Source organism: Mirounga leonina, unplaced genomic scaffold (genome assembly GCF_011800145.1).
Source record: "Mirounga leonina isolate KUSES-001 unplaced genomic scaffold, KU_Mleo_1.0 Mir_171, whole genome shotgun sequence".
Lineage (NCBI taxonomy): Eukaryota > Metazoa > Chordata > Mammalia > Carnivora > Phocidae > Mirounga > Mirounga leonina.
In genome coordinates, this window is record NW_023270436.1 from 9664277 (window position 1) to 9691002 (window position 26726).

Consider the following 26726-nt stretch of genomic DNA (forward strand, 5'->3'; position numbering starts at 1 on the left):
GCCTGGGTGGCTCAGTTGGCTAAGCGTCTGCCTTCGGCTCAGGTCATGGTCCCAGGGTCCTGGGCTCGAGCCCCGCATTGGGCTCCCTGCTCAGCGGAGAGCCTGCTTCTCCCTCTGCCTCTGCCCCTCCGCTCATGCTCTGTCTCTTGCTTTCTCTCAAATAGATAAAATCTATAAAAAAAAAAAAAAAAAAAGGCAGTCTCTATGCCCAGTGTTGCTCTCTAGATCCAATCACTCTTTTAGCTCTTAGAATGGTTCATTCTGGGGAAGCCTGGGTGGCTCAGTCTGCTGAGCATCTGCCTTCGGCTCAGAGCATGATCCTGGGGTCCTAGGTTCGAGTCCCTCATCAGGCTCCTTGCTCAGTAGGGAGCCTGCTTCTCCATCTCCCTCTGCTGCTTCCCCTGCTTGTGCTCTCTCTGACAAATGAATAAATAAAATCTTTAGGGAAAAAAAAAAGGGGGGGGGCGCCTGGGTGGTTCAGGTCATGATCCCAGGGTGCTGGGATCAAGCCCCACGTCGGGCTCCCTGCTCCACGGGAGGCCTGCTTCTCCCTCTCCCACTCCCCCTGCTTGTGTTCCCTCTCTCGCTGTGTCTCTCTGTCAAATAAATAAAATCTTTAAAAAAAAAAAAAAGAACGGTTCATTCTGATATTTACCTCTATTCCTCTATGCTTATAATGCCGTTTTTAATATCCCTTTAGGACATCACTTAACTTCTGTGAGGACAAATGAGGCTTTAATTCCTACAGCTCTCCTTCTCCTTACACACATGTAGCACAGGTCCTCACACCCTCATCCTGGCTGTGTAATTACAGACCAAGTTTCAGACCCAGTTCAGGGGTCAGAATTTAAATTCCTGTGACGTACTATTCAGCTCAAAGCTAAGAAGGAGTAATATTACACTTTTTTTAAATTAATTGCTTCATTTTCTCACCTTCATAATTTTTAATAAATCTAATCATAAAGTTCATGCTTCTCTGTCAATAAAAGCATATTTTTTTTAACCCATCAATTTCATTTTTATCCAAAGGACTAAAAGATGAATGTAATGATTAGTTCCAAGGATGTGCGTCGCTGCTATGGTACAAACTGGAGATGGTGCAGATGGGCACCAAGAAAAGCCTGAGTGGGGAAACTGAGGCACAAGTGTACGCTGGACTATTAAGTTTCTACTAATTGACATGGAAAGGCATTCATCATCCATGGAGGCAAAAAAGCTGGATGCAAAACAGTATGAACAGCAGAGTTCCGTTGTCATGGAAAAAGTATAGGGATCCATCACGCTGTTATGCTGACAACGCAAAACAGAGATGTTGAGATTTCAGGTCACATTGTCTTTTATTTATTTTTAATTTTTAATTTTGAAATAGTTTCAAACCTATAGAAAAACTAAGAAAATGGCAATTTTTGTACACTTACAATTCACCCATTTGAAGTGTATAATTCCAACGGTTTTTAGTATATGCAGCATTGTGCAACCATCACCACCATCAAATTTTAGAGTGTTTCTGTCCCCCTTAAGACTCTCTCTGTTAGCAGTCACTCCTCCCCGCACCCCTGCAGCCTCTGGTAACCACCCATCTGCTTTCTGTCTCTAGATCTGCCTGTTCTGGATACTTCATATAGATGACATCCCATAATACATGGTCTTTTGTGACTGGCTTCTTTCACTTAGCGTATTTTCAGGGTTTATCCATATTGTGGCATGGATCACTACTTCATCACTTTTTTTTCTACTTCATTTTTTAAGGCTGAATAACATTCCATTTTATGGGGATATGCATTCATTTTATGCATCCATTCATCAGGTGATAAACATTTAGGTTGTTTCCACTTCTTGGCCATTACAAATAAGCTGCTAAGAACATTCACAGAGGTACCAATTCTGAACACTTTGCCACTTTTCTTTTTAAAGATTTTATTTATTTGACAGAGACACAGCAAGAGAGGGAACGCAAGCAGGGGGAGTGGGAGAGGGAGAAGCAGGCTTCCCATCGAGCAGGGAGCCTGATGCAGGGCTCGATCCCAGGACCCTGGGATCATGACCTGAGCCGAAGGCAGACGCTTAACGACTAAGCCACCCAAAAGTGGCGCCCCAACCACTTTTGCTTTTTAATCACCTCTCAGTCTCTATGTATACTCTTATCATTATAAGATGGACTATAGATCTAAAATTTTCAAAGTTTTTTTCGGTTATTGATAACATAAGAAATTATTCACAAATTAGTGAGTCTGCTCCTCCGCTGTGATCTTTCATTATTCAGACTGTCAAATCAATGGGCTCCGACATTCAGAGACGAGAGCACGTCAGCACAGAGCGTGCACCTCCAAACGGCTTTGCAAATGCTCCCTCTAGAGGTCCCTCAGGTGCCACCCGGCATTCTTTAACGCAGTGCCAGTGCGCTGTGGACGGGCTCACCTGCCTCCGGTCGGCCTGCAGCGGCGGTGGCGGCGGCCGAGCACAGTCCCGGTAGAGCATCCGCAGCCGCTCACACTGCCCCTCCACAACCGCCAGCCGCTCTCCTGGAGGGGAACACGTCGGACACGAGAATGTTAGTCCCACACCCCCGAGAGCGCTCCAACTCTTCTGGAGTAGGGTCAAAGCAATAAAATGTGTTTCAGAGATCATTCCAATTCTTACAAAAAAGCAAAGAGCCTGAGATATCTTTGTCTACTACACATAGCAGCATAGCAATGTGGTCAAGTGCATGAGCTCTGAAGCTGGGCTTCCCGGATCCAGAATCTGGCTTCCCTACTCGATATTTACCATCTCACTTCCAAGATGGGAGTAGCAAGAGCACCTGTGCCCCACCAGGTCATGAAGAGGACATGAAGTGACACAAGTGGGGCTTTTAGCTAAGTCCCTGGCACAGGGCAAACAATAAATGGAAGCTATTATTCTCACCATTGAAATTGATTTTTTTTTTAAAGATTTTATTTATTTATTTGAGATAGAGAGTGAGAGAGAGAGAGAGAGAGAGAGCGCACATGCTGGGGTACAGAGGGGGAGAGGGAGAAGTAGGCTCCCCGCTGAGCAGGGAGCCAGATGCGGGACTTGATCCCAGGAGCCTGGGATCATGACCCGAGCCGAAGGCAGCTGTTTAACCGACTGAGCCACCCAGGCATCCCTGAAATTGATTTTTTTTAAAAAAGATTTTATTTGACAGAGTGATAGAGCGCACAAGTAGGCAGAGAGGCAGGCAGAGGGAGAAGCAGGCTCTCCGCTGAGCAGGGAGCCTGACGTGGGGCTCGATCCCAGGACCCTGGAATCATGACCTGAGCTGAAGGCAGCCACTTAACTGACTGAGCCACCTAGGCAGACCTTGAAATTTTTTTTTTTAAAGATTTTATTTATTTGAGAGAGAGAATGAGATAGAGCATGAGACGGGGGAGGGTCAGAGGGAGAAGCAGACTCCCTGCCAAGCAGGGAGCCCAATGCGGGACTCGATCCCGGGACTCCAGGATCATGACCTGAGCCGAAGGCAGTCACCCAACCAACTGAGCCACCCAGGTGCCCGAAATTGTTTTTTTAAAACATCTACTATCTACTTAACAACTCCTACGAGCAAGGCACAGTGCAAGATGCTGGAGAATACAAAGATATATGAGCTGAAGCTCCCATCCTGGGAGGACAGATGAGATGTGTATGTGCATTTACACGTCCAAGAACGAACGTGGTACAAGGCTGTGGTATGCGATATGATCTAAGCACAAACACTGGCACAGAGGAGGGAGTGAGGACTTCACTCTAGGACCCAGAAAGGCTTCAGAAAGACAGACTTGAGTTAGATCTTAGAAAAGATGGCGTTTCAATAAGCAGAGAATGAAGGGAATTCCAGGTGGTTTGGCAATATGAGAAATGGTCTAGGAATCAAAAGTCAGAGGTCTTAGGAGTGCCTCAATCAACACACAAAAATCAACTCAAAATGGATCAAAGACCTGAAAAAAACTATACAGCTAAAACTATAAAACTCCTAGAAGAAAATAATGGTGTAAATTTTCATGACTTTGAATTAGGCCTTGGTCTCTTAGATATGACACCAAAAGCATAAGCAACAAAAGAAAAAAGAGAAACTGGACTTCACCAAAATGAAAAACATTTGTGTTTCAAAGGATACTACTGAGGAAGTGAAAACACAACCCACACAATGGGAGAAAAGATTTATGTGCTACCTCATCAGGGACTAGTACAGCTAAAATTATAAAGAACTCTTATAATTACAGTGTCTAAGTGGCTCAGTCAGTTAAGCGTCCGACTCTTGGTTTTGGCTCAGGTCATGATTTCAGGGTCATGGGGTTGGGCCCCATGTCGGGCTCCACACTGAGCACGGAGTCTGCTTGAGATTCTCTCTCTCTCCCTTTGCCCCTCCCCCTGCTCACAAGCACACACTCTCTAAATAAATAAATAAATAAAATCCTAGGAAAAAAAACTATAATTTTTTTAAAGTTTTATTTATTTGAGAGTGAGCACGAGAAGGGGGAGGGTCAGAGGGAGAAGCAGACTCCCCACTGAGCAGGGAGACAGATGTGGGACTTGATCCTGAGACTCCGGGATCATGACCTGAGCCACCCAGGTGGCCCAACTCTTGTAATTTTTAAAAAATATTTGAGAGAGAGAGCATGTGCACGCACAAGCGGGGGCAGGGGCAGAAGGAGAGGGAGAAACAGACTTCCTGCTGAGCTCAATTCCAGAACCCCGAGATCACAACCTGAGCTGAAGGCAGACGTTTAACTGACTGAGCCACAAAGGCACCCAGAACTCTTATAATTTAACAATAAAATGACCACCCGACTAAAATGGGCAAGGGATTCAAATAGACATTTCTCTGAAGAAGGTAAATGGTCATTAAGTACATGAAAAGATGCTCAACATCATTAATCGTTAGGAAAACGCAAATCAAAACCACAAGGAGATACTACTTCACACCTACTAGGATGACTGTAATCAAAAAGACACCACCAGTGCTGGTGAGGACCCCCGTCCACTGCTGGTGGCAATATAAAATGGTGCCACTGCTGTGGAAAACAATTCCTCAAAAAAGCATGCAGTTTCTCAAAAGTTAAACAAGGATTACTATATGACCCGGCCATGCCACTCCTACATATGCCCATGAAAACATATGTCCACATAAGCACTTGTATATGCATATTTACAGCAGCATTATTGATCACTGCCAAAAAGCACAAACAAGTATTCATAAATTCATCAACAAAATGCGGTCTATGCACACAATGGAACAGTACTCAGCCATAACCTGTTATGAAGTACTGAGCCAGGCTACAACACGGATGAACCTTGAAAACATTATGCTAAGTGGAAGCAGCCAGACAAAAAAAGGACAACTACTGTAGGATTCCACTGATAGGAAATCCCCAGGATATGTAAATCCAGAGAGACAGAAAGTAGATTGGAGATTCCCAGGAGCTGGGGAGGGAAAATGGGGAGTTATTGTTTAACTAGTACCGGAGGGTTTCTATTTGAGATGATGAAAAAATTCTGGAACTATATAGTGGTGATGACTGCATAATTCTGTGAATATACGAAAACCCAAAGAAGTATACACTTTAAAATGGTGAATTTTATGGTGTTTGAATTATACCTGAATTAAAAAAAAAAAGGTCTTAGGAGAAATAAAATGTAGTCCAATAAAAGTAAAGCACAGAGCTTGCCTGGATAGTGAGAAATTTATTGACCTATACCATGTCTAGAGACGCCTAAACACTTAATACAACCCAATGACATGGACTAGAAGGCAACAGGGAAGAGGCCGCCAAGATAAAACAGACTCAAAGTGAAGGCAGGAGCCAGGCCAGGCCATGCCATGAGGTATATGCCCCCTGTCCTTTCTTTACACCTGGGGTCGGGCCCAAGCCCAGTGGACAAATCAAAGAGGAAACTATTCAGTTACAGGATTCATGGAATCCAGTATATAAATGTAAACTAACTAGTCATAAAGAGCCTAGCTAGCTTGGAGAAACACTTTCCAATTATTATTTTTAAATTAAAACCTTATTCCAGAGGGGGAGACGAACCATGAGAGACGATGGACTCTGAAAAACAAACTGAAGGTTCTAGAGGGGCAGGGGGTGGGAGAATGGGTTAGCCTGGTGATAGGTATTAAAGAGGGCACGTACTAAATAGAGCACTGGGTGTTATGCGCAAACAATGAATCATGGAACACTACATCTAAAACTAATGATGTAATGTATGGGGATTAACATAACAATAAAAAATTATTTAAAAAAAACCAAACCTTATTCCGAGAGAACGTATACACGGAATACTGGATGATCCAGGGAGTAACGTGTGCAACAGTGTCCTTACAATCAAGCAGTAACCAGGGTCAGGAGAGATTTCCATGGGATTGGCTGGAATCATACTGAATTAGGGAATAGCAATTCTTAGGGGTTAGAATGGGGGCTACCTGGCAGAGGTGAAGCATATCTGCCGTGAGGTAGGCTTAACACAAGAGGGGATTTTACAGTGCCTGGTGTGAGAGGAATACATTCCCAACTGACCGTCCTCTGGCCAGAGCACCAAGTAGTGGCCAGGACCGGCTATGAACTCACTCCAGTCTGCAACGGACAACCCCACAGTAGTAACTATGCTTAGGGAAGCGAGCGTCTCGGGGACAGCACCACACTCTTGACAACCACTCAAAGCAGGGCTTCAGGAAGCTAACTATGACGACAACGTGGAAAGACAAGGTGCACAAAGGAAAGGTTTGGAGAATAATGCAGATGTCTAAACACAAAAGAAAAAGCACCTGACATATGAAGCTGGTAGTAGAAATGGGCAGGAAAGGGATAAATTTCAGGAGCATTTCAAAGGAAGAATAGAACATGGCAAATGATCGGATGTGGAATAGGAAGGAGATGTTTGTCATATTTAACTCAGTATCGGAGAGTCAAAAATAGTCTGAGTCCGACCTAAAACAAGGAAGTCAGAAAGGAGAGCTGCCTTGAGAGGAAAGAACGACTTTAGTTTTAAGTGTGGGGTATTCATGAGGCTGGGGGTCCTAAGAGAAAGGGCTGAGAGGCCTGGCTAGCCAGTGAGGGACTACCCATAGAAGCAGCCATGGAAAGCACAGGGGAGGGCAGATAAGCAAAGAAGGTGGGTTGGCAAAGCTTAGAGCAGTTTCTCCAAGTGAGGTCTGGGCCCGTCCTAGCACAACGGCCCAGGCTCACCTTCAAGTGATGATTCTGACTTTTGGGTGGAGTTTGGAAAGCATTTTGTTATTTTTTTAAGATTTTATTTATTTATTCATTTGACACAGAAAGAGAGAGCACAAGCAGGGGGAGCAGCGGAGGGAGAGGGAGAAGCAGACTCCCCGCCAAGCAGGGAGCCCAATGAGGGACTCAATCCCAGGATCCTGAGATCAGGACCCGAGCCGAAGGCAGTCGCTTAACCGACTGAGCCACCCAGGCGTCCCTAGAAAGCATTTTTAACATGCTTCTGAAGGAGTCTTATGAACTTTCAAAGTTTGAGAAGAACCTCTGGCTCAGGGAATGTGTATATTTAGAAAGTAGGGAGTCGGGCGCCTGGGTGGCTCAGTCGGTTAAGCGACTGCCTTCGGCTCAGGTCATGATCCCAGGGTCCTGGGATCGAGTCCCGCATCGGGCTCCCTGCTCGACGGGGAGCCTGCTTCTCCCTCTGCCTCTCTCTCTATCTCTCATGAATAAATTAATAAAATCTTTAAAAAAAAAAATCTGTTTCCTATGCTACTTCAACCAAGGGATCCAGTGAATTTTGCAGAAATACTTCTTCATGGGGAAAAACTCTTTGGTGTAGTGCTATCTTCTTAGACCAAATGGAATTAGGTATTCTTTTCCCTGGATTAGAGAAGCTATAAAATTGAGCTAGGAGTAAGTCAACGATATAATGGCCCAGTTTCTGCTTAATTCATCACAGAAGTAAAATAATGGAAGAAATTCATTGAATTATTTTTTTTCATTTTAGAGACTCAAATGTATTTTTGTGTGTGAATTTCACATTTTCATACATGAAATAAAAAGTCTTAATACATTCAAAAATAAAAATCAAGGAACTCTTTCTCTTCTACCCATCACCTTGAAACATTTGTTAAACAGCACTTCTTCTAAGCACAGTCTAGGACTCTCTTGTGGGCTCTAAGAATCCACTGCTGTGTTACAAAGTAACCCAGATGCAGGGTTGGTTGGTTGTTGGCTGGCTGTTCTCAGTAAAGGACTGAGAAGCCAGCAAACTTTGATAAGTACTTTAAACTGCAAAGCTCTTTCCGGTAACCTAATAAGTGAGTTATTAACGACTGTTAAACTTGACATAAGACACTATTTTAGGATATAAATTGATGTGTATAAGCTCATAGTCTTCTCTTTTGTGGCAATTAGTAAACACTTCCCACACATTTCTATCCAACTCTTCGTGACCACAGAGTTCTTTTCCATTAGGGAAAATGGGTTAGGTGGGTTATTATTAAAACCACTTGAGGTCACTGCTCCAAATCACTATGATTCCAAGCTTGTACATTAAGTACACAAGTTAATTTCACAGCTTTACGACTCCCTTATTCGATAAAACGTATAAAAGGCTGTTCAGAGTCCTATAAAAGAGCGAGTGATCAGGGAGCCTTGGTGGCTCAGTCAGTTAAGCGTCTGCCTTCGGCTCAAGTCATGATCCCAGGGTCCTGGGATTGAGCCCCACATGTGGCTCCTGGCTCAGGGGGGCCTGCTTCTCCCTCTGCCCTCAGCTTGTGCTCTCTCTCAAATAAATAATCTTTAAAAAAAAAAGGGGGGGGGAAGCAAGAGATCAATTCAGCAAGTACATGCTTGCTAAAAATCAGTCACGTAGGTCTTACAATGCAACGTAGGCCAAGAACATGAAAAAGCAGGGCAAGGAATGAAGACCCAACCACAAGTACAAAGCTGAATTATGGGCAAACATTTAGTCACAAGTAACTTCCCCTCAGAAGCCTAGCAAATTCCTTTTCTTCTGTTCTTATTCTCTATGCTCAGAATCTCCCTGAGGTTTATTAACAGTCACTGGTTCCACAGAGCCACTACCCCTAAAAGAGGGAGATTTGAAGAGTAAGACACATACAGAGTGAAGACCAAAAGCAAAGACCAAAGAAATTGGTACCACATGAAAAAGAAAAATTTAAAGAAAGAAGAGATTAGGGAGTGACTGAAAAAGCGAATGGCATGAGAAACAGTAAATAACATGGACAATAAAAATGACCCCGCACAGACAAAGGATACCACTAAAACCATTAAGGAAGTTAAAGATATTCATCTATTCCTTACAGTTCATGAAAATGCTAGCAACTAGAGCACTGGAGGATGCTAATCTAACTGTGAACAATTTCCTTTCGAGTCCAGTTATATCCTTGGGGAAAAAGCATAAATTTTCATTTAAAAACACCCAGGCCAACTACCAATTTATAGGAAATCTGAAGACTGAGGGACACAATAAATGACACCACAGAGATATAATCAGCAAAATCCAGACTATGGGAAACCTTTCAAAAAATAAATTGCAAGGCAAAAAGAACATAATGAGGGGATGAAATTACAATCTAAGAATTTTATTTGGATCCCGATTCAAATAAATACAAAAACAAGTATGGACTATATGAGAAAATCAGAAAGATGCACACGGACTAGTTAGTATTAAAGAACTACCATTAATTTTTCAGATGCGGGGCGCCTGGGTGGCTCAGTTGGTTAAGCAACTGCTTTCGGCTCAGGTCATGATCCTGGAGTCCCTGGATTGAGTCCCGCATCGGGCTCCCTGCTCGGCAGGGAGTCTGCTTCTCCCTCTGACCCTCCCCCCTCTCATGTGCTCTCTCTCTCTCATTCTCTCTGTCTCAAATAAATAAATAAATTCTTTAAAAAAAAAATTTTTTTTTCAGATGCGATAATGGTATTGCATTTTTTTTAAGAGTCCTTTTTTTTAGAGACACATACTAAAATATTTATGGGTAAAGTAATATCTAAGAATCTGCTTAAAAACAATCCAGGAGGGGGGTACAGCACAGATGAATCAGGACTGACCATGAGTTGATAACTGTTGAGGGTTCCCTTTACTAGTCTCCCTATTTTTGTGTTTAAACTTTTCCATGAACACAGACACACACACACACACACACACACACACGTTAGTGCAAACTCCTGACTATGAACTCAAATGTAGCCAATGACAATAGTCAGAAAGTATCAGTAGCCCTAAGGGTTCATAAAATTCTAACAAGGAAACAAATGCAATGAATTAATGTGAATGGAAGAAAGAAAACATGATGGCATGGTCCTCAAGTTAAATTGAAAAACAATTTCCTTTGTACGTACTGAAAGCTGTTTACATTTCTAGATCTGGGATAAAAGTTGTGCTAAGTGCGGTCTATAGAGCTCAGCTACTTGACGTGTGTGTGTGTTGGGGGGGTGCAAGCACGTGCGTGTGCATGTTAGCATTCCATCATCAAACTGGAAATGTGCTGATAACACTTAATAAAACAGGAAAGCCACAGGTACTTACCAGCACTGCATTCCTGGGCTACTAGGTTGAGCACTTCAACAGCTGCTGGACACTGTTGTATGAATTCTTCACAGAATAAGCTGTCTTCTAAAAGCTGGGCCATGACCAGGCATGCTCTTAATGTTAAAAGATTTATAATATTTCAAAGTCATCAATATTCATTCTCTAAGGAGTTAACTATGAAAAGCAGTTCAATCAACTTTGTCCCCTAATTTACAAAAAGGTTCAAACTCCCCTTTCCTCTTGCTTTTTTTCTGAACTGGATTGATCTGGAAACATAAGTAACTTCTCTTCCCACTTGAGGGCATTCCCTAGTTCTTCTCCTTATCAGTTTGGAAAGTGATGGACCAGATGTATATTAACATAGCACGAGCCATTTAAACAAGGTAAAGTGGCAGAGAGATTCACTGGGATAGAACGAAGTGCTTTTCCCAAAGTAAAGCAGTGGAGCCTTGTGTATATTCCATAGGTCACCTTTTGACTGCTTGCTTATTTTCTTAGGGGAACAGCTAAACTGTTTTAAATTTCAGAAGTTGCACAATGCAACAAAACTTGCAGAAATTGGGGAATTTAACAAAAATGTAGTAAACAAAGCGCAAGAGAACGTCTCCGTTCTCAGTTTGACATGAACTTCACACCGTGGACCCACTAAGCCAGGAGTGGAGGGGCCCAGCAAGGCCCCCCGCCTCTGTGGCCTGCACCACCTCAGCCAGCACATTAGGGGATCTCTGGAGGGTGCTCACCTTGTTCTTATTTCAGCCAGGAGCCGAACGACTGCCATCACAGGAGCTGACCCATCTCCTGTTGCAGGAAGTGAGGTATGAATAGAGAGACTTCCCTCCTGAGGAAGCAACATGGACTGGACTGCCTGTACTACCTTCTCAGTAATGGACAGTTTATGAAGAGGCAGTGCCTGATGGTGGTGCGGGGGGGGCATGGCAAAAAGTTAAATTCAAGTAGTTAGTTTCTAAGAAATGAGGGTGTTATTATCTGGAGTTAATTCTCAAAATTTCAGTTAAAAAAAATAAAATCACCATACATAAAATTGCAAACTAGACCAAAACAATTAAAAATACAATACCCTGTGGAATATTCCTAACCAAAGAAATGAATTTTGTCATCTAGGTGAAAATCTTCACACAAATGTTACTATTAAGTAATTACGCCCAATATATAAATATACATCCCAAGTAACACTTAAGATAAAAAGTATTTGTGCCCTTGTACCGTGTGCACACTCATTTTTCATTACAGTATGGTTACCATTTGTAGTGACATTTAATAATGCATTTAAAAATCACCTTACCTCTGATCTTGGAACACAAAGTCTAGACAATGGAATAGTCAATGTGTCTGATGCTTGCGAAGTCTTTCTACAGTCTATGGGTGGGAATCTGACTGTAGCTATACCTTCCTGTTCATTGATAGAAGCCACTACTCCGATGCTTCCTGATATTCCTCTACCTAAAACCTAGAGACAAAGATGGATTAGCACCACCGACCAGCTCTGATGGAGTATGCAACTCTGTCATGGGCTAGGTGCAGAGAAGTAAATTCACAGCTGTGGTTAGTGGCATCACAGGAACAGTTCGTTACAGTGCAGATACCAAGCACTGAATGGGAGTTAAAATAATAGGTCCTAAAACCTATGTCAAGGTGATCACAATAGGATAGAACCTCAAGCTTCCAACACTAAAATATTAGTGACACCATGGGACACAAGTATTGTAATTAACATCATACAGTACTGTACTAATATCTGAATAACACGCAGCACAGTGTGGATTAGAATTCATGAGTTTCTCAGCTTCCTTATTTAGCTTGAAGAACTAGGATTTCTGTCCAACTGGGTGGATGCCGCCACCTTTACAGATGATCAGTTAATCAATGAATGCAGCAGCTTGGGGAGAGCAGGGACTTGGGAAATGCTGGCTGGTTACCTGAACCTCAGACCCTATCTTGATGGTCTCTTTGAAGCCTCCGAGGGCACACAGTGCGGCGACGGCCTGGCGGGCGATTCTCTGAAGTTTGGCGAGTTTCCTGCCGCTACTGCTGCCATTTTCCAGAATGCTCTCTGCATATTTCCCCAACTGTGGAATGTACATCAGCGCACGAGACAGAACCTAAATGTAAGCAGCAGCCGTGTAGTAGGAGTTAAAGCTTTGGCTATTATCGATATTAAGAGTGATGAAGTGTCCATAACAGTGGCTGGCTCCCGTGTACTGAAGGAACTCTGGCTAGGGGAGGGATGAAGTAACTATCAACTGACCACTGACATCTTGCCATATTTGCCTCATGTGATTAGACAAGGCTGGAAACACACAACCTCAGAATGTGGGAGAATCGAACACGGTTAACAAAACCCTAAAGGAGAAGAAAAACTTATCTGAGGGAAAACCATCACAGCTTACTGCCTACAACTCAACACCCAATTTCCTTAAGGCAATCACTTGAAAAATGACTGTGGGCAAATGGGAATTGAATAGCGCTCCCTAGTTTTCAGGAAACTAGACTACCATCTGTCATGATGAATTACTGATAGAGCATCCGGGGGGTATGTATCACAGAGGCCTCCTTAGGACTTACTACAAATCCTTACTAAGGACTTACTACAAATCCAATAAACCAAGGCTGCACGATTCCCTATTGTCAGTACCAGTTGAACATAAGCAAGAAGGAGAAACAAGGAGTGCCATTCTTTCCCTGAGAATATGGTCCCGTCTTATGTAAAATCAGAAATGACAGTGACAGGAGACACAGGTTAACAGGTGAAACGACTAAACCAAAGCAAATTTGAGGGGGAAAACCGCTAACAAGCCAATCTGGCCAATTTGGGAACTCTCTCTTTACTAGAATATGACCCTCGCTAGGCAGGATTCAAATGCTAAAAGAGAACACAAACTTCCTCCTTGCTTCTTCAGCTAAGCAGTGACACTGTGCTAACCTTTTCTGCTGTTGTGGTCCATATTTGAGCAGCATTTGACTCGGGTGCCATTAGCAAGCTATGAAGCAAGGCGATCACTTCTGCGGCCATGCTGTTTGCCACGTGCCCACTGATGAAGGGTCGGACGGGGTCAGTCCTGCGAGCGTCAAGAGGGAAAGTGTCAGTGCCCAGCGATGGTTTAAGAATGCAGAGAAGTGGCTTTTAAGGTTATCAAAAGATGGAAAAATTTTCTAATGATATAAGAAAAAGTGGATTTCATTGAGAATAAGAGAAGCTAAATTAAATCACTTCTCTCATACTCTTTCTGTTAACTAAAGAATCCTCTGAAACAGCAGACCTCAAACTTGAGCTGCATAAACCATCAGGAGTGAGGGAAGACACTATGCCGCACCTATTCCTGGCCAGCAAACACAGAACAGCTCGCAAACTTCCTGGAGGCAACACTCATTCCTCCTGTCTACTCCTAGAAAGGAGTTCATGTGTACAGCTGGGCTGGTTTGGAAGAAGTAAAGGCAGCAAGACGTGAGTTTACTAATACTCCAAAAAACTGTAGCTGATGTTCCTGGTAGTGGCCTTCCTCAGGAAAAACAGCCCTCTGGCTACAGATGCCCACTCAGCCAGGAGCGCCACCCTATTCGCCCACCACAACCTCAGATGGGTATTTTGAACCCTCAGTCCTCATTTCCAGCCGGTCAAGGGGATGATATACAATTAAAGCCCTAAGAACAAGTCCATCACAAAGTAGGTCTGGGAAAAGTGTGGACAGGGAAAGACTACCTGGCGAGCTCAGAGTTCCTCTCTCGGCAAATGGAGGTCTGGGCGGTTTTCTTTTTGTCGCCTGTGGACAGTCCACTCACAGTCTCTGGGCTGACGGACTCTACAGGTGGCCCGACGCTGACGATGAGGCCTGACTGGGCCCACTTGGTTGCCTTCCGAAGAGCGGCTGCAGCCTCTTCTGTGATCACCTCACAGCAGCCGCCCTGGAGGGAGGTTTGAGACGGTCACCTTCCTGTGCTTCCTTAATTTTTAAAGCCTGCTTCCCCATTACCAAAGCAATCCAGGCTCGTTTCTCAAAAACTCACATGTTAAAATACTATATGTAGAAAGTTAACTTCCCATAAACATCCCATGACTCTACCCAGTCATATAATTGTTAGTCCTCTGGATTTGTCTCCATGTAAATTCTGGCATACATAATCATGGATCAGTTTTTCTATTTAATTTTTATCAGTTATCAAACTATCATGTGTTTTGATATTGGCATATACAGATCTACCTGGCTCTTTTTACGGTTGTATGGTATTTCATGGTATGCATATAATTTTTAAATTTAAAAATTTAAGGTATAATTGACATATAACAATTTCTTTAATCAATTTCCTATTTATGGGTATACAGATTCTATTTTGTTTTTTACAAATAAAACCATAAAAAGTATGGTTGTCTCTGGACACTAGAGAATGCCTGTTTACCCTCACCTTGACAATAATGGGTATTATCAGTTTTCTTTGACAGGTGAAAAATGACATACAACTATTTTTATTCCCTTATTTGTGTAATTTGTAAACATGGGCATATTTTTATATTTTTTATGGGCTGTGTGTCTTTCTTTTTATGTATTTTTTTTTAAGATTTTATTTATTTATTTATTTGACAGAGAGAAAGAGAGACAGTGAGAGAGGGAACACAAGCAGGGGGAGTTGGAGAGGGAGAAACAGGTTCCCCGCATAACAGGGAGCCTGATGCGGGGCTCGATCCTAGGATCTGGGGATCATGACCTGAGTCGAAGGCAGATGCTTAACAACTGAGCCACCCAGGGGCCCCTTTATCTATTATTCTTTTAATCTTCACATCTTATCACTTTTAAAGTACTTTTTTTTTTTTTTTTTTTTTTTTTAGAGAGAGAGCGTGCTCGTGCTGGTACCGGGAGGGGCAGAGAGAGAAAGAGAGACAGAATCTTAAGCATGTTCCATGCCCAGCGCGGAGCCCAACACAGGGCTCGATCTCACAACCCTGAAACAGGACCTGAGCCCAAATCAAGAGTGAGATGCTAAACCGACTGAGCCACTCAGGCGCCCCTCACTTTTAAAGTATCATTAGGCTGCAAAACTTTAATAGAGCTAAGGGAAAACTTCTAGGTCAAAACCAAGAATTCTCTTTTACTTTTTTTTTTAGCATTAATGACAAATTGATTCTGACTAGTTCTCTTGAAAATGGTTTCAGTTAAACCACTGACTTCAATTTCTCACCCTGCCTCTTTCTGGGAACTTTTTTTTTCTTCTTAAATGTCTCTGCAAACCTAAAGTATGGTAACGTCCCTCAATCATGGGTCTTGTCAGACCAGGTGTCTCCATATTAGGGTTACCTTGGTCATGTCTCGATCCATTTTCACGACTTTCTCCATGTTGGCACCAGTACCAAGTCTGAAGGGCCGTCCTTCTGAGCTACTAAAAGGGAAAGCAGAGAGAGGTGACGATCTTACAGGCAAGGTCAAGGTGGGGCTGCAGGCTGTGAGGCAACCTTGTACTGGCCAGGCCAGCATTATATGCAACAACAGGATTTTAACATCCACAGTAGACGCAATTTTTCAAAAAGGAAATTATTTATTATTGTTTAATTACAGCACTTTTAGGGATTAAAACACCAGCTGTTTTTACAGTTGTAATAATTAAAACCTACATCACAATGACGTGCAAACTAAAAAGCTGAACAAAATCGAGAATCTGCGCCTACAATGCAGGGAAGGCCGCGCACCTGGGAGACACTCAGTAAGTGATCTAAATCCCAAAGTGAGGGGACTTTAGCAACAGCTAAAGTGGGATGCCTTGGTGTGAATGACTGGATCTTTCTAATAATTCAGCTTCCTCTTCCTCTTAAACCTGGCTCTCCAAAAACTCCTTCAGCAAATTTGTACTGTGAAGTTTCTCAATGCCCAAGAATCCTTCTTGGCGATTTCTGCATCTAGCACTGACCTGCCTGACCCCGCTTAGTTCATGCTAGTGGTCCATTAGTGCTTTCAGTTGCCATGATGGCAGACAAGGGACCAATTAGGAGGATGACACCATCATCACATCATTTATTTGAAGAAAGAAGTCATCCCGAGACATACACACATGTCCTAAATTCCCTCATGTTCTGTGGCAGGACTTCCCGTCGTCCTCGCTCCCACTAACAGGGCCCCCCGTGGGTTTGTAATCTTTGGACAGTAAGTATATTTTTACTTCATACCATTTTTCATCATACCATTCATACTTCAATGAATTATAGCTTTAAAGAAGTTTCTCTTGGGCGCCTGGGTGGCTCAGTTGGTTAAGCGACTGCCTTCGGCTCAGGTCATGATCCTGGAGTCCCGGGATCGAGTCCCGCATCGGGCTCCCTGCTCAGCGGGGGGTCTGCCTCTCCCTCTGACCCTCTTCCCTCTCGTGCTGTCTCTCATTCTCTCTCTCAAATAAATAAATAAAATCTTTAAAAAAAAAAAAAAAAGGAAGTTTCTCTTATCTCTCCACCTCACAGTCAATGGTATCCCTTAAATTTACCAATGGCTGAAGGATGCCAATGACTAAAACCAGACTGCATTATTCCTTCTCGAAGCCCAAATCACACTGTAGACTCTCCATTGAGCACAAACAATACATTCTCAACAGGGCTTTCGCTCTCTGTTGGGTTTGAAGAAACAGTACCGAGTTGTGGATAAAAGCTTGGGCTCTGTGGTCAGAGGCCTGCGTCTGTGGTTCAGCTCTGCCTCAGTTTCTCCACTGTAACAACAGGGATGACAGTGATTACCTCTTAGGGTTGTCAAGAGGGCTGGGACAGCTGATGTACGTTAAGGGGCTTACTGAGCACAGTGCCTGGGACACAGTCAGTGCCTGTTGGCATGTAGCTATTACAATCATCAGTCACCTTAGTAGCGGCTGGAGAACCTCATGAGATGACTGGTCTTCCCGCTTGTGGATAAAGATAGACAGCTTGCCATCCACTGCTTCACTCTCTTCTCCAGGATCTTTATCTCCTTTTAAGGAATTCTTGGGACTGGTTTTTGTCAACGTAGTGTCAGGTTCAGAAGCAGTTGGAGAAAGAACTGTCTGACATCCTTTAAAAGCGAACAGAACGACAGCAGTGTTATTTGTGCATCCCCTGCGCAGGGAGGACTCTAGTTTTGGTCTCTCTTCCTCCCGCTCCCATCTCCCTCTCTTCCGTTGCAAGAGGCGTGGCAGCAGCAGCTAACCAACAATGGAAAGCTCAGGCTGGCCGTCCCCAGCAAGTGGGCACCTCAGTGCCATTCTCCAACCAGCTGCTCACCTGGGACCACGTAATCTGCCAGCTTTGCTAAGAGCAATGAGGCAATCTTGGATGCTGGGTCGCTGGGATCCTCCTGCTCACTGTTTAGGGAGGGAACGGAGTAGCTCCATGGCGGGAGCTCCACGTTTCCACAGTCTTCTACACTCATCAGTGGGAGCGCCGCCCGGCACAGCTGAAGAATGATAAGGACTAGCTTTGGAGACGGGCGTTGGTCAAGCAGCAGAGAGAGGAGTTTGGACACACAAGCTGGCTGGCTCAGGATGGCTTTACCTATGTGACTTCTGAAAAAGAAGGAAGAAAAGGTACACAAGGCTGGGCATATTGGACTATAGAAATTCGGAAGCAAGAGTTCCCTAAATGAAGATGAACTGATTCGTGAGGAAGACACGGATTTGGCACTATGTTTTTATGAAGGAGAACTAAGGTTTTTGGTAAATATCTAATGAAAGCTCTCAACTGACCAGTCAATAGTACCTTTTTTTTTTTTTTTTTAAAGATTTTTATTTATTTATTTGAGACAGAGAGAATGAGAGAGAGAGAGCACATGAGAGGGGTGAGGGTCAGAGGGAGAAGCAGGCTCCCTGCCGAGCAGGGAGCCCGATGCGGGACTCGATCCCGGGACTCCAGGATCATGACCTGAGCCGAAAGCAGTCGCTTAACCAACTGAGCCACCCAGGCGCCCGTATAGTACCTTTTTTTTTTTTTTTTTTTTTTTAAGATTTTTGTTTATATATTTCAGAGAGACAGAGCACAAGCAGGGGGAGCAGGAGAGGGAGAAGCAAACTCCCCGCTGAGCAGGGAGCCCGATGCGGGGCTGACCCCAGGACACTGGGATCATGACCGGAGCTGACGGCAGATGCTTAACGCACTGAGCCACCCAGGCGCCCCCAGTCAATAGTACTTAAAAAGAAAGATCTTTGAGTATTTTCTGATCCCTGATGAAATTTACTGAACTGCGATGCTATAGTTCAGCATGGTTCACAGAGCACTACAACTTCACGACCCAAACTAGGAAGACTTTCCCTTCAGTCTTTTATTCCTTTTTAAGCTTCAAGACCAAAGGGCTTACGCAGCGTTGTACAGGCCCTGTGGCATCTCACTGAGAAGAAAAAGTCCAGTAGAAGCCAAAGAACAAGTAGCCTTATGTGTACAAGCGGGTGTGGGCCTCACGGCTTACACGGGATGGTATCAAACCTCCACAGATTGTCTTCTTTTTTAAGACACAGCATGAGAACATGAGTCAACTACAGGTCCTGACTGATTATCTTGCTATAATGAGGGTAAGGATTTTGGGTTACTCGATGCAACTGCATGGACTTGAAAGGCCAGCAGCTGTTACCAGCAAAGTATTAAAGCACATGGTATCGTTTTATAACGTAGGGATTCACCTGAATGATCCTCGCATTTTGGAACTCCTATCTTCCCAATGATTTTATTCTCCACTGTTCTTGAAGCAGAAGCATGTAATTTAGGTGTTCCAAAAGACAGTCACCACCCAAGGGAACCCCAATCACTCAGGAGGAAAGCCACTTTTTCTCACAGCTCTGGCTGGGCCCTCCATACCTTGAGAGATCATTGAGAAGACTCAGGACGTCCTGGAGGGCGTCATTCCCAGCAGCCTGGTTACCACAGCACTCAGTTGCTCGGGCAAGATGGTTGGTGAGAAGGCTGGACACCTGACGGGCCAGACCTGAGTGCACCGCCTCTGTGGAGCCGCCTTCAGAGTTAAAAAAAAAAAAAAAAAAAAAAAAACCAAGGTGAGAACCCAAGGAAGCCACGGTAAGCCTGCAGGTGTGGTGAGCCCTCTCTCAGCCTCCCTACATTAAGCCTTCCTCTTGCCCGATTTTTCTTTAACCTGCTCAGTATTCCATTAGCTATCCAATTAGTGTCTCCTCGTTAGATAACATCTGCACATAAAAAAGGTTAACGATTCAATGTTGGGGAAAGACACTATTCTTAACAAAAACTGAATTCATACAAAACAAGGAATATACTTCAATTAACAGGGAAGAATTGCCCCCCCCTTTTTTTTTTTACTGTGATGAAAACATCTTGATTTTTAATTCATACCCTCTCTCTCTTCAAACACAATTAAAGACCTTCTGGGATCTTTCATTTTTCACTGTAGTTCCAGAAGTCCCCCCCCACCCCCACCCCAAGCAGCTCTTGTAAAAAGCCACACAAATTAGTTGTCATTTCCTGAACTTCCCATGCTCTCTTGGATCCCTGTGCCTACACACACAGTTTTTTCTGCATGGAAATGTTCTTTAACCTGTAAGAATAACTCACATGTCACCTTCTTGGGAAGCTTTGCCTGATCTCTAGCACAGCTAGTCTGTAGGAACCTCTGTGCTGGCCCAGCACTTTGCATGCACCTCAATTACGGCACTAACCACACCACAGTCATTTGCTCATTGGTCTATCTCCCCCACTGCACCGTATTTCTTTGGAGGAAGAGCAATGCCTTGTTCAACTTATGCCTGACTCTCAAGACAATAAAACACACAGTGAATGAACAAACAGATAAGTAACCAAGCTATATAAACAGGCCTGGGATATCATGGAGACATCATTCTTCAACTTTACTTTTTCAACTGGGATGGTAAAAATATAGTTAGGAAGTAGCACTTGAAAATGCAACTAAACCATTTCATAGAAATATTTATTTGGAGACTGATAGCAGTGTTGACAAAAAGAACATGAAAGGTATCTTCTCGATTTCCTGGCTTACTGTACTCTTTTTCAGGATGGTTATCATTCCCCACCCCCACCCCCAGCTTTATTGAGGGATGACTAACAAATACAAGTTATATACAATTTAGATTATAGAATGTAATTTTTTTTAAAAGGTGTACAACGTGATTATATATAGAGATATGTATATACATTGTGAAATGATTACCACAATCTAGTTAATACATCCATCACCTCACTAGTTACCTTTCTGTGTGTGTGTATGTGTGTATGGTTTGAGCACATTTAAGATTCACTTTCTTAGCAACTTTCAAGAATATGATAAAGTATTACTAACTATAATCACCATGCTGTACATTAGACCCCAGAACTTATTCAATATCTTATAATTGGAAGTTTGACTCTTTGACCAACATCTCCCTACTTCCTTCTCCTCCTAAAATTCCTGGCAACCACCGTTCTAATCTTGGTTTCTAGGAGTTTGGCTTTTTTAGATTCCACATATAAGGGAAATCACTCAGTATTTGTCTTTCTGTGTCTGGCTTATTTCACTTAGCACCAGGTGCTCTGGGCTAGGATATTATTTAATGTCATAGTGTAGCCATAAATTTTCAGAGAAGGATGCTGATGAAGAGGCTCTCATGAAATCATTAATTAAACCCATCTGATTATGTAATTTAATATAGCCTTTCTTTCCCCCAGCCAGCACAAATAATTAAGTAAACATGTCAACGGAAGAAATCAATGAATTCTAGAATGGAATCCTGCTCCTTACCTTCTTCTTTTTCCCATTCAACACAGCGGTTGGCTAGCACCTGGAAAGCTGCCCAGGCCATGGTGGCCACCTTCTGCTTCTTGGTTTGTTTCTCACTGGAGCTGGACTCCGTCTGACTGCTCAAGCTACACAGTCGATCCATGAGCTGAACGAGGCCACTGCGCACCAGGCACTTCTCTTCACTCCTGGGCCAGGTGGAAAGGGTTACATAGAATAAACGTCACTGTCCAGCTCTCGGGTTTAAGATCCAGGTTATCAAAGGGGTGTAAAACAAGTCAGCATAGTTCCTTGTCTATTACTTAGGATACTACCATGCATAACTGAACACAGAAATATTTCTCTACAATGAGGATTTCCTTCATAAATAAGGAACTCCAAGTTTTGGTTTGTTCATATAGAATAGCTAAGTAAAAATTGATAGAATCAACTCAAGTTTCCCATCCATAATATAAAAAACGTATGTATTTTATTATAAGGGGATTCATAAGGTCACTGAGAAAATAAATGCATTTGTAAAAAATTTTTGCCAAATATGTTAAAAAATTTCCTAGAGATCTTTTACTTTCCTTCAAACCTCTCCATTTTGACAATGTAATATAATCCCTATTGGCCACTTCTGATCATGTAGGAATTCAACAGTATGTAATTTACATAGTAACTTTAGGTGTCTGTCAGGAGGAAGCTCATTTAATCATAGTGATAGTGTCACTGGATAATCAAAGCAAAAAAAAAAAACCCAATTTTTAAAAATTAAAAAAAAACTTTTTAAAGATTTTATTTGACAGAGAAGGAGCGAGCATGAGCTCAGCAGAAAGCCTGATGCAGGACTCAATCCCAGGACCCCAGGATCATGACCTGAGCCGAAAGCAGACGCTTTACCAACTGAACCACCCAGGCGCCCCCACCCAATTTTTTAATTTAAAAATATTTTTATTTAAGCAACTGCACTGCAGTGTAACTTACAATAAAAAGCATTGCCTTCCTTACCTGGTATAAGGTATGGTACATAAAAGTCCGATGCTATTTGCACACGCGATAGGGTAACGAGCACACAGAGACACGACAGAGGTCATGGTCTCGCCAAAGGCTTCCTGGACCTGCTCCACCATCCCACCACAGGTTAGTTCTTCAATTCTATGAAACAGAACCAAAGTGCAGGCTTCTTGAACCATGGCAAGAAGAGTGACAGTGAACATTAGAGCCGGAGAGTTCTTCTGAGAAATCCAAGAGTGTCTAGGTGAATCGAGAACTGAAGGGATCTTAGAGCTCACCAGTGTTTCCCAGACTGCAGGACCACAGAAGACTACTGGACAGCATTTCTTAAGATGCCTCAGAGATAATACCCACACTCTGGAAAAGTCTGGGGAATCCGAGGCTAAGTCAAATCAAGCAGGGTTCCCTACCAGGATTATTCGGAGCCTTACAAGGTTAAAGTCCACAATATCTCTAAGAGCAAGAGAATGGTACTCCACATCACCAAACACATTTAATAAGGAAACCATCTGAAACATGTCTACCATATCCTATGCAGCACTGAGTTCTGTAAATGCAATTGTACTAATGAGAAAATCAACGCCCAAATAGATGAACTAAGTGTCCTTTTCAAGCCCACGCTGTGATTATTAGCAGAGTATGAGAATCCAATTGATATAAGACCTTCCCAGTGTAAACACACAACCTGGGGTAGATTCTACAGCAATTAATATTAGTTGAAAACTGGAACTCTCCGGATTTATCTACAAAGATAGGCTACAGAATATTGTTTATAATAGCAAAAATAAGTAAATAAAATCTAAGGTTGAAAAATCAGGATTGAATCTGAATAAAGGTTCAGGAATATGATGCAGTGCTATACATCCACTAAAAACATTATAGGAGGTATCTATGGTTAGAATAAAGACAGAACAGATACACTAGAATGTTAACAGGTTTTATCTTAAGGTGTTGGATTTACAGGTGATTTTTACTTTATACTTTGGGATTTTCTGCATTTTTTTTTTTTAAATGTTTGACATGACATTATTAAGGGAAAAAAGAAAAATGCTGCCAGGGTTGTGGAGAAATTATTCTGGAAGTGAACTGTGGTGGCCAGTGCTACTCACTGGGCCTCCTGGGCACCCCTCTGGTTGGGTGAGCATGTGACCAGCCTGGCCAATGACCCTGAGCTCTGACAAGGGGACTGACAGCTTTCGGGATGGCGGTCCCCTCCTCTAACCCAGGCTCTCCGGGATTACCACGGGCTGAGGCGCACCTGTGCTGGACATGAGCAAGAACTGAAGTCCTGTTTTGTACACCAGAGATTTTGGAGGGTTTTGTTTCCAAACAGTAACCTGGTCTCTCCTGATTGACACACAAATTTCTCAGGATATTCACGCTAGCTCTTTTCCCCCAGCCTCTGCTCTCTGCTTGCTGGCCAGAATTTCTCAAAGAGCTGTCAGGAGACACAAGTAACCCCAGGCAGTTCTAGTCCAGGACCTGTAGACAAATGCCTTTTCTACTTCTACCTGAAGATCTCTGAAGCCCAGTAGGGAAGAGCATAGAAAAACTCCTCACAAATAAGTGATAAAACCTTCAAAGTTCATATCTACAATTAGGTTTTTAGAAATTGATCCAGTAAAAATAAGCACAAAAGTACACAAAAATATAGGCATAAGGATGTTAACTACATCACTGCTACTAATGCAAAAATAAAACAGAAAAAATGGAGAGAAAGAGAAAATGAACCATGTGTCCACCAGGAGGGGAGGAGTTAAATAAGACCTAGCCATCCATACCTGGAGGTCCATGAAGTTCTTCAAAACTATAAAGGAGAACTACATGCATTGACATGAAAAGACAGATATATCCAAGATATGCTGAACAAAACTCCAGTGTTATAGTACAATATAATCTGAATTAAGAAAAAAATCATACACATACACACTTCCGTGTACAAAGAGAATTAAATAGCCATTTGTGTGTGTAGCTGATAAAAGCAGCTCTTAGTGAACAAGGTGGAATTCAGGAGAGGAAGGGGAGTAAAGACACTTTACTTTCTGCTACATACGCTGACATTGTTACAAAATTGTGGAGCGCTTACAAAATAAAAATAAAATATTTTAGGGGAAAACACTAGTAAATACCACCATCGATGATCTGGCTTCAAGAGTCATCTTTGGAATGAACGCCTCTCACCCACTCTGGCCAGGACGGTATGAACTACTAGAAGCAACTGACCTGGGTCCTCCCTGAAGGACCATAGTCACTGGACCCACAAGGTGTGTCACGCCCCCGACGCGCACAGCGGCCGTCAGCAATTCCCGCATGTGCACCAGCGCCTGCTTGCGAGTATTCCCCCGCCGCCACCTCGTCTGGGCAGCCAAAAGAAAGCTGCTGCTGGACACCTGAAAGGCATGACAAGAAGTCCACCTGACTCTTGGGGACTGTCACAGGCGCGCCCAACCCCCCCACCTCGTGCTGTCAGGTGCTATTCCTCTGTAATCGGCAAAACACGACCTACGGCTTGGTCAGGGTTGGTGCCGATGAAGGCAAACAGCTGCCCCAGCAGGACGCTGTAGGTGGGCTTGTCCCTGCTGTCCTCAATGGCCAATGACTGCAGGAGTGTAAAGGAGCTGCTGCGGTGGCTGGTGACGTGGCGCCGCCTACAGGAAAACAAAACGGTGCTAGATCACAAAACAAACTCACTCAGGGAGCATGCTCTGATGAATGTATTCAGCTGCATGTGGGAATCCAATCTTGGCCATTAGCCATTTACCTCTGATTTGCTCTAGTAAATTCCAAATCTTCATTACCAATCATTTCCAGGTCAGAAGGAGCCGACATGCTGCGAAGAAAAACAGGCTGCCGCACAGCGTGAGATATCACCTTTGTTTCTGAAGCTGATTTACAAGCTGCAACAGAAAGGAATAAAAAGGTTGGCATACCTGCAGTCTGATTTGTAAGGACAGCAACAACAGCTATGCTACCAGTCTAAGAGTATCTTCGCTTTCTAGGAGAGTTCATCCACCAAACCAGCTAGCACAGCACACTGACAATTTTAAGGCCCATTTTTAAAAACCTAGGTATTAGGGTTAAAAATTATTTTAGTGTGAAAAACTATAATCTTTTTATTAAATTTGGTTAAAAAAAAAAAAAAAGGCTGCAAGATTCATCTGATATCCTAAACTCTCAAACTTCACCTTCATTTAAGCAGTCTAAAAAGCCAGAGAGGACAGAAAAGTCATTTCTGGAATCAAAAATTTCTTAATTCAAATAAATCCAAATCCATTTTCTTCCCCCCAGAGATAGCCTTTTTCCGCGCCCCCCAATCCTAGATTTATTTAGCTGACTTATTGACATTTGGTGGCACCTTGGTTTTGATCAAGTTGGTGTGAGTAAATTATCATGCTTGAGCTAGAATCTGGCCCTTCCTACACTATCCAGGGAAATGGTTGTATCATAAAAGAACACTTTAATAGAAGATGACAAAACTGCATATAAAGATCATCTAAGGAAAAAAAAAAAGTAGAGAAGAGGTTATTTTGAATCTGTCTTAAGAATGGTTAGGCAGCTTTGGTCTAAAAACAATTTTTGAAGATGTTATTGCTCAGCAAACTATTGGTTCATGATCTCTGATGGCAAGAGCCTCTTGGAAAGCATCATCAGCCTTACTGAGTGGTTAAGTCTTCATATGGGACTTTTTTTTTTAAGATTTTATTTATTTATTTGAGAGAGAGAGAATGAGAGACAGAGAGCACAAGAGGGAAAAGGGCAGAGGGAGAAGCAGACCCCCTGCTGAGCAGGGAGCCCGATGTGGGACTCCAGGATCATGACCTGAGCCGAAGGCAGTCGCTTAACCAACTGAGCCACCCAGGCGCCCCCATATGGGACCTTTAACTAACCAAGGCCTTGTGACCAGGGACGCGGTCAGCAGATGATCATACTGTACGCTCAGCACGCTTCCCCTGATATTCTCAGCAAATGGTCTCCTTTCATTAGGGTCGGAAACCTGAATCACCCTAAACTTCTCTCCCATGTGAGGGGTGCCCTGGGCACTCAAGCTGGGATGAAAACAAGTTCGCTTGCTTGGCAATGTCCATTAGGCTATGGGGTTCGGTAACACAGAGTCTCAGGTTTACTCATCCTGCTCTCTCAAGGGAAGATTTAACAATTGTCATTATGGGCTATGCCAGGTGTTGGGGATCTAGTTTAAGAAAGAAGTCTCATTTATTTCCTTGAGAAATGTCCTTTCAGGCTAACAATTAAAATGTGACCAGGAAAACAGTGAAAATTCATGTTAGGAGGTTCCACATAATTACTAAAGGTGCAATGCAAACTCACCTTTAAGAGGAAAATATGATGCATTACAAGACTCACAATGTTGACTATCTCATTGTACACATTACTATGAAAATGACAAGCCATAAACAAAGTAAGGGGCACTAGATTATAAAAATAGACGTCACTGGGCTCCCAAGAAAAGCTGAATGAGGCAGGTGGGGACACACCCCTGATGCTCAGCTGACT

At 43.1% G+C, this 26726-nt stretch overlaps 1 protein-coding gene across 5 annotated transcripts in view; it reads right to left on the minus strand.

Moving 5' to 3' along the window:
* Positions 1–26726, minus strand: part of HECTD4 (HECT domain E3 ubiquitin protein ligase 4) — a 180547-nt gene that overhangs the window by 45116 nt on the left and 108705 nt on the right. For 3 of the 5 annotated variants that reach the window (XM_035017035.1, XM_035017034.1, XM_035017037.1), the window contains exons 30-46: positions 24976–25111; positions 24721–24862; positions 24438–24604; positions 22209–22355; positions 21222–21406; positions 19316–19469; positions 17753–18033; positions 17354–17543; positions 17134–17208; positions 15819–15900; positions 14231–14433; positions 13454–13589; positions 12450–12632; positions 11816–11980; positions 11253–11422; positions 10510–10625; positions 2419–2522 (exon numbers count right to left, since the gene is read on the minus strand). In XM_035017035.1, coding sequence (XP_034872926.1) covers positions 2419–2522; positions 10510–10625; positions 11253–11422; positions 11816–11980; positions 12450–12632; positions 13454–13589; positions 14231–14433; positions 15819–15900; positions 17134–17208; positions 17354–17543; positions 17753–18033; positions 19316–19469; positions 21222–21406; positions 22209–22355; positions 24438–24604; positions 24721–24862; positions 24976–25111 — 2636 coding nt within the window. The remainder of the gene's footprint in view (positions 1–2418; positions 2523–10509; positions 10626–11252; positions 11423–11815; positions 11981–12449; positions 12633–13453; positions 13590–14230; positions 14434–15818; positions 15901–17133; positions 17209–17353; positions 17544–17752; positions 18034–19315; positions 19470–21221; positions 21407–22208; positions 22356–24437; positions 24605–24720; positions 24863–24975; positions 25112–26726) is intronic. The other 2 variants (XM_035017036.1, XM_035017038.1) reach the window with 1 other exon arrangement.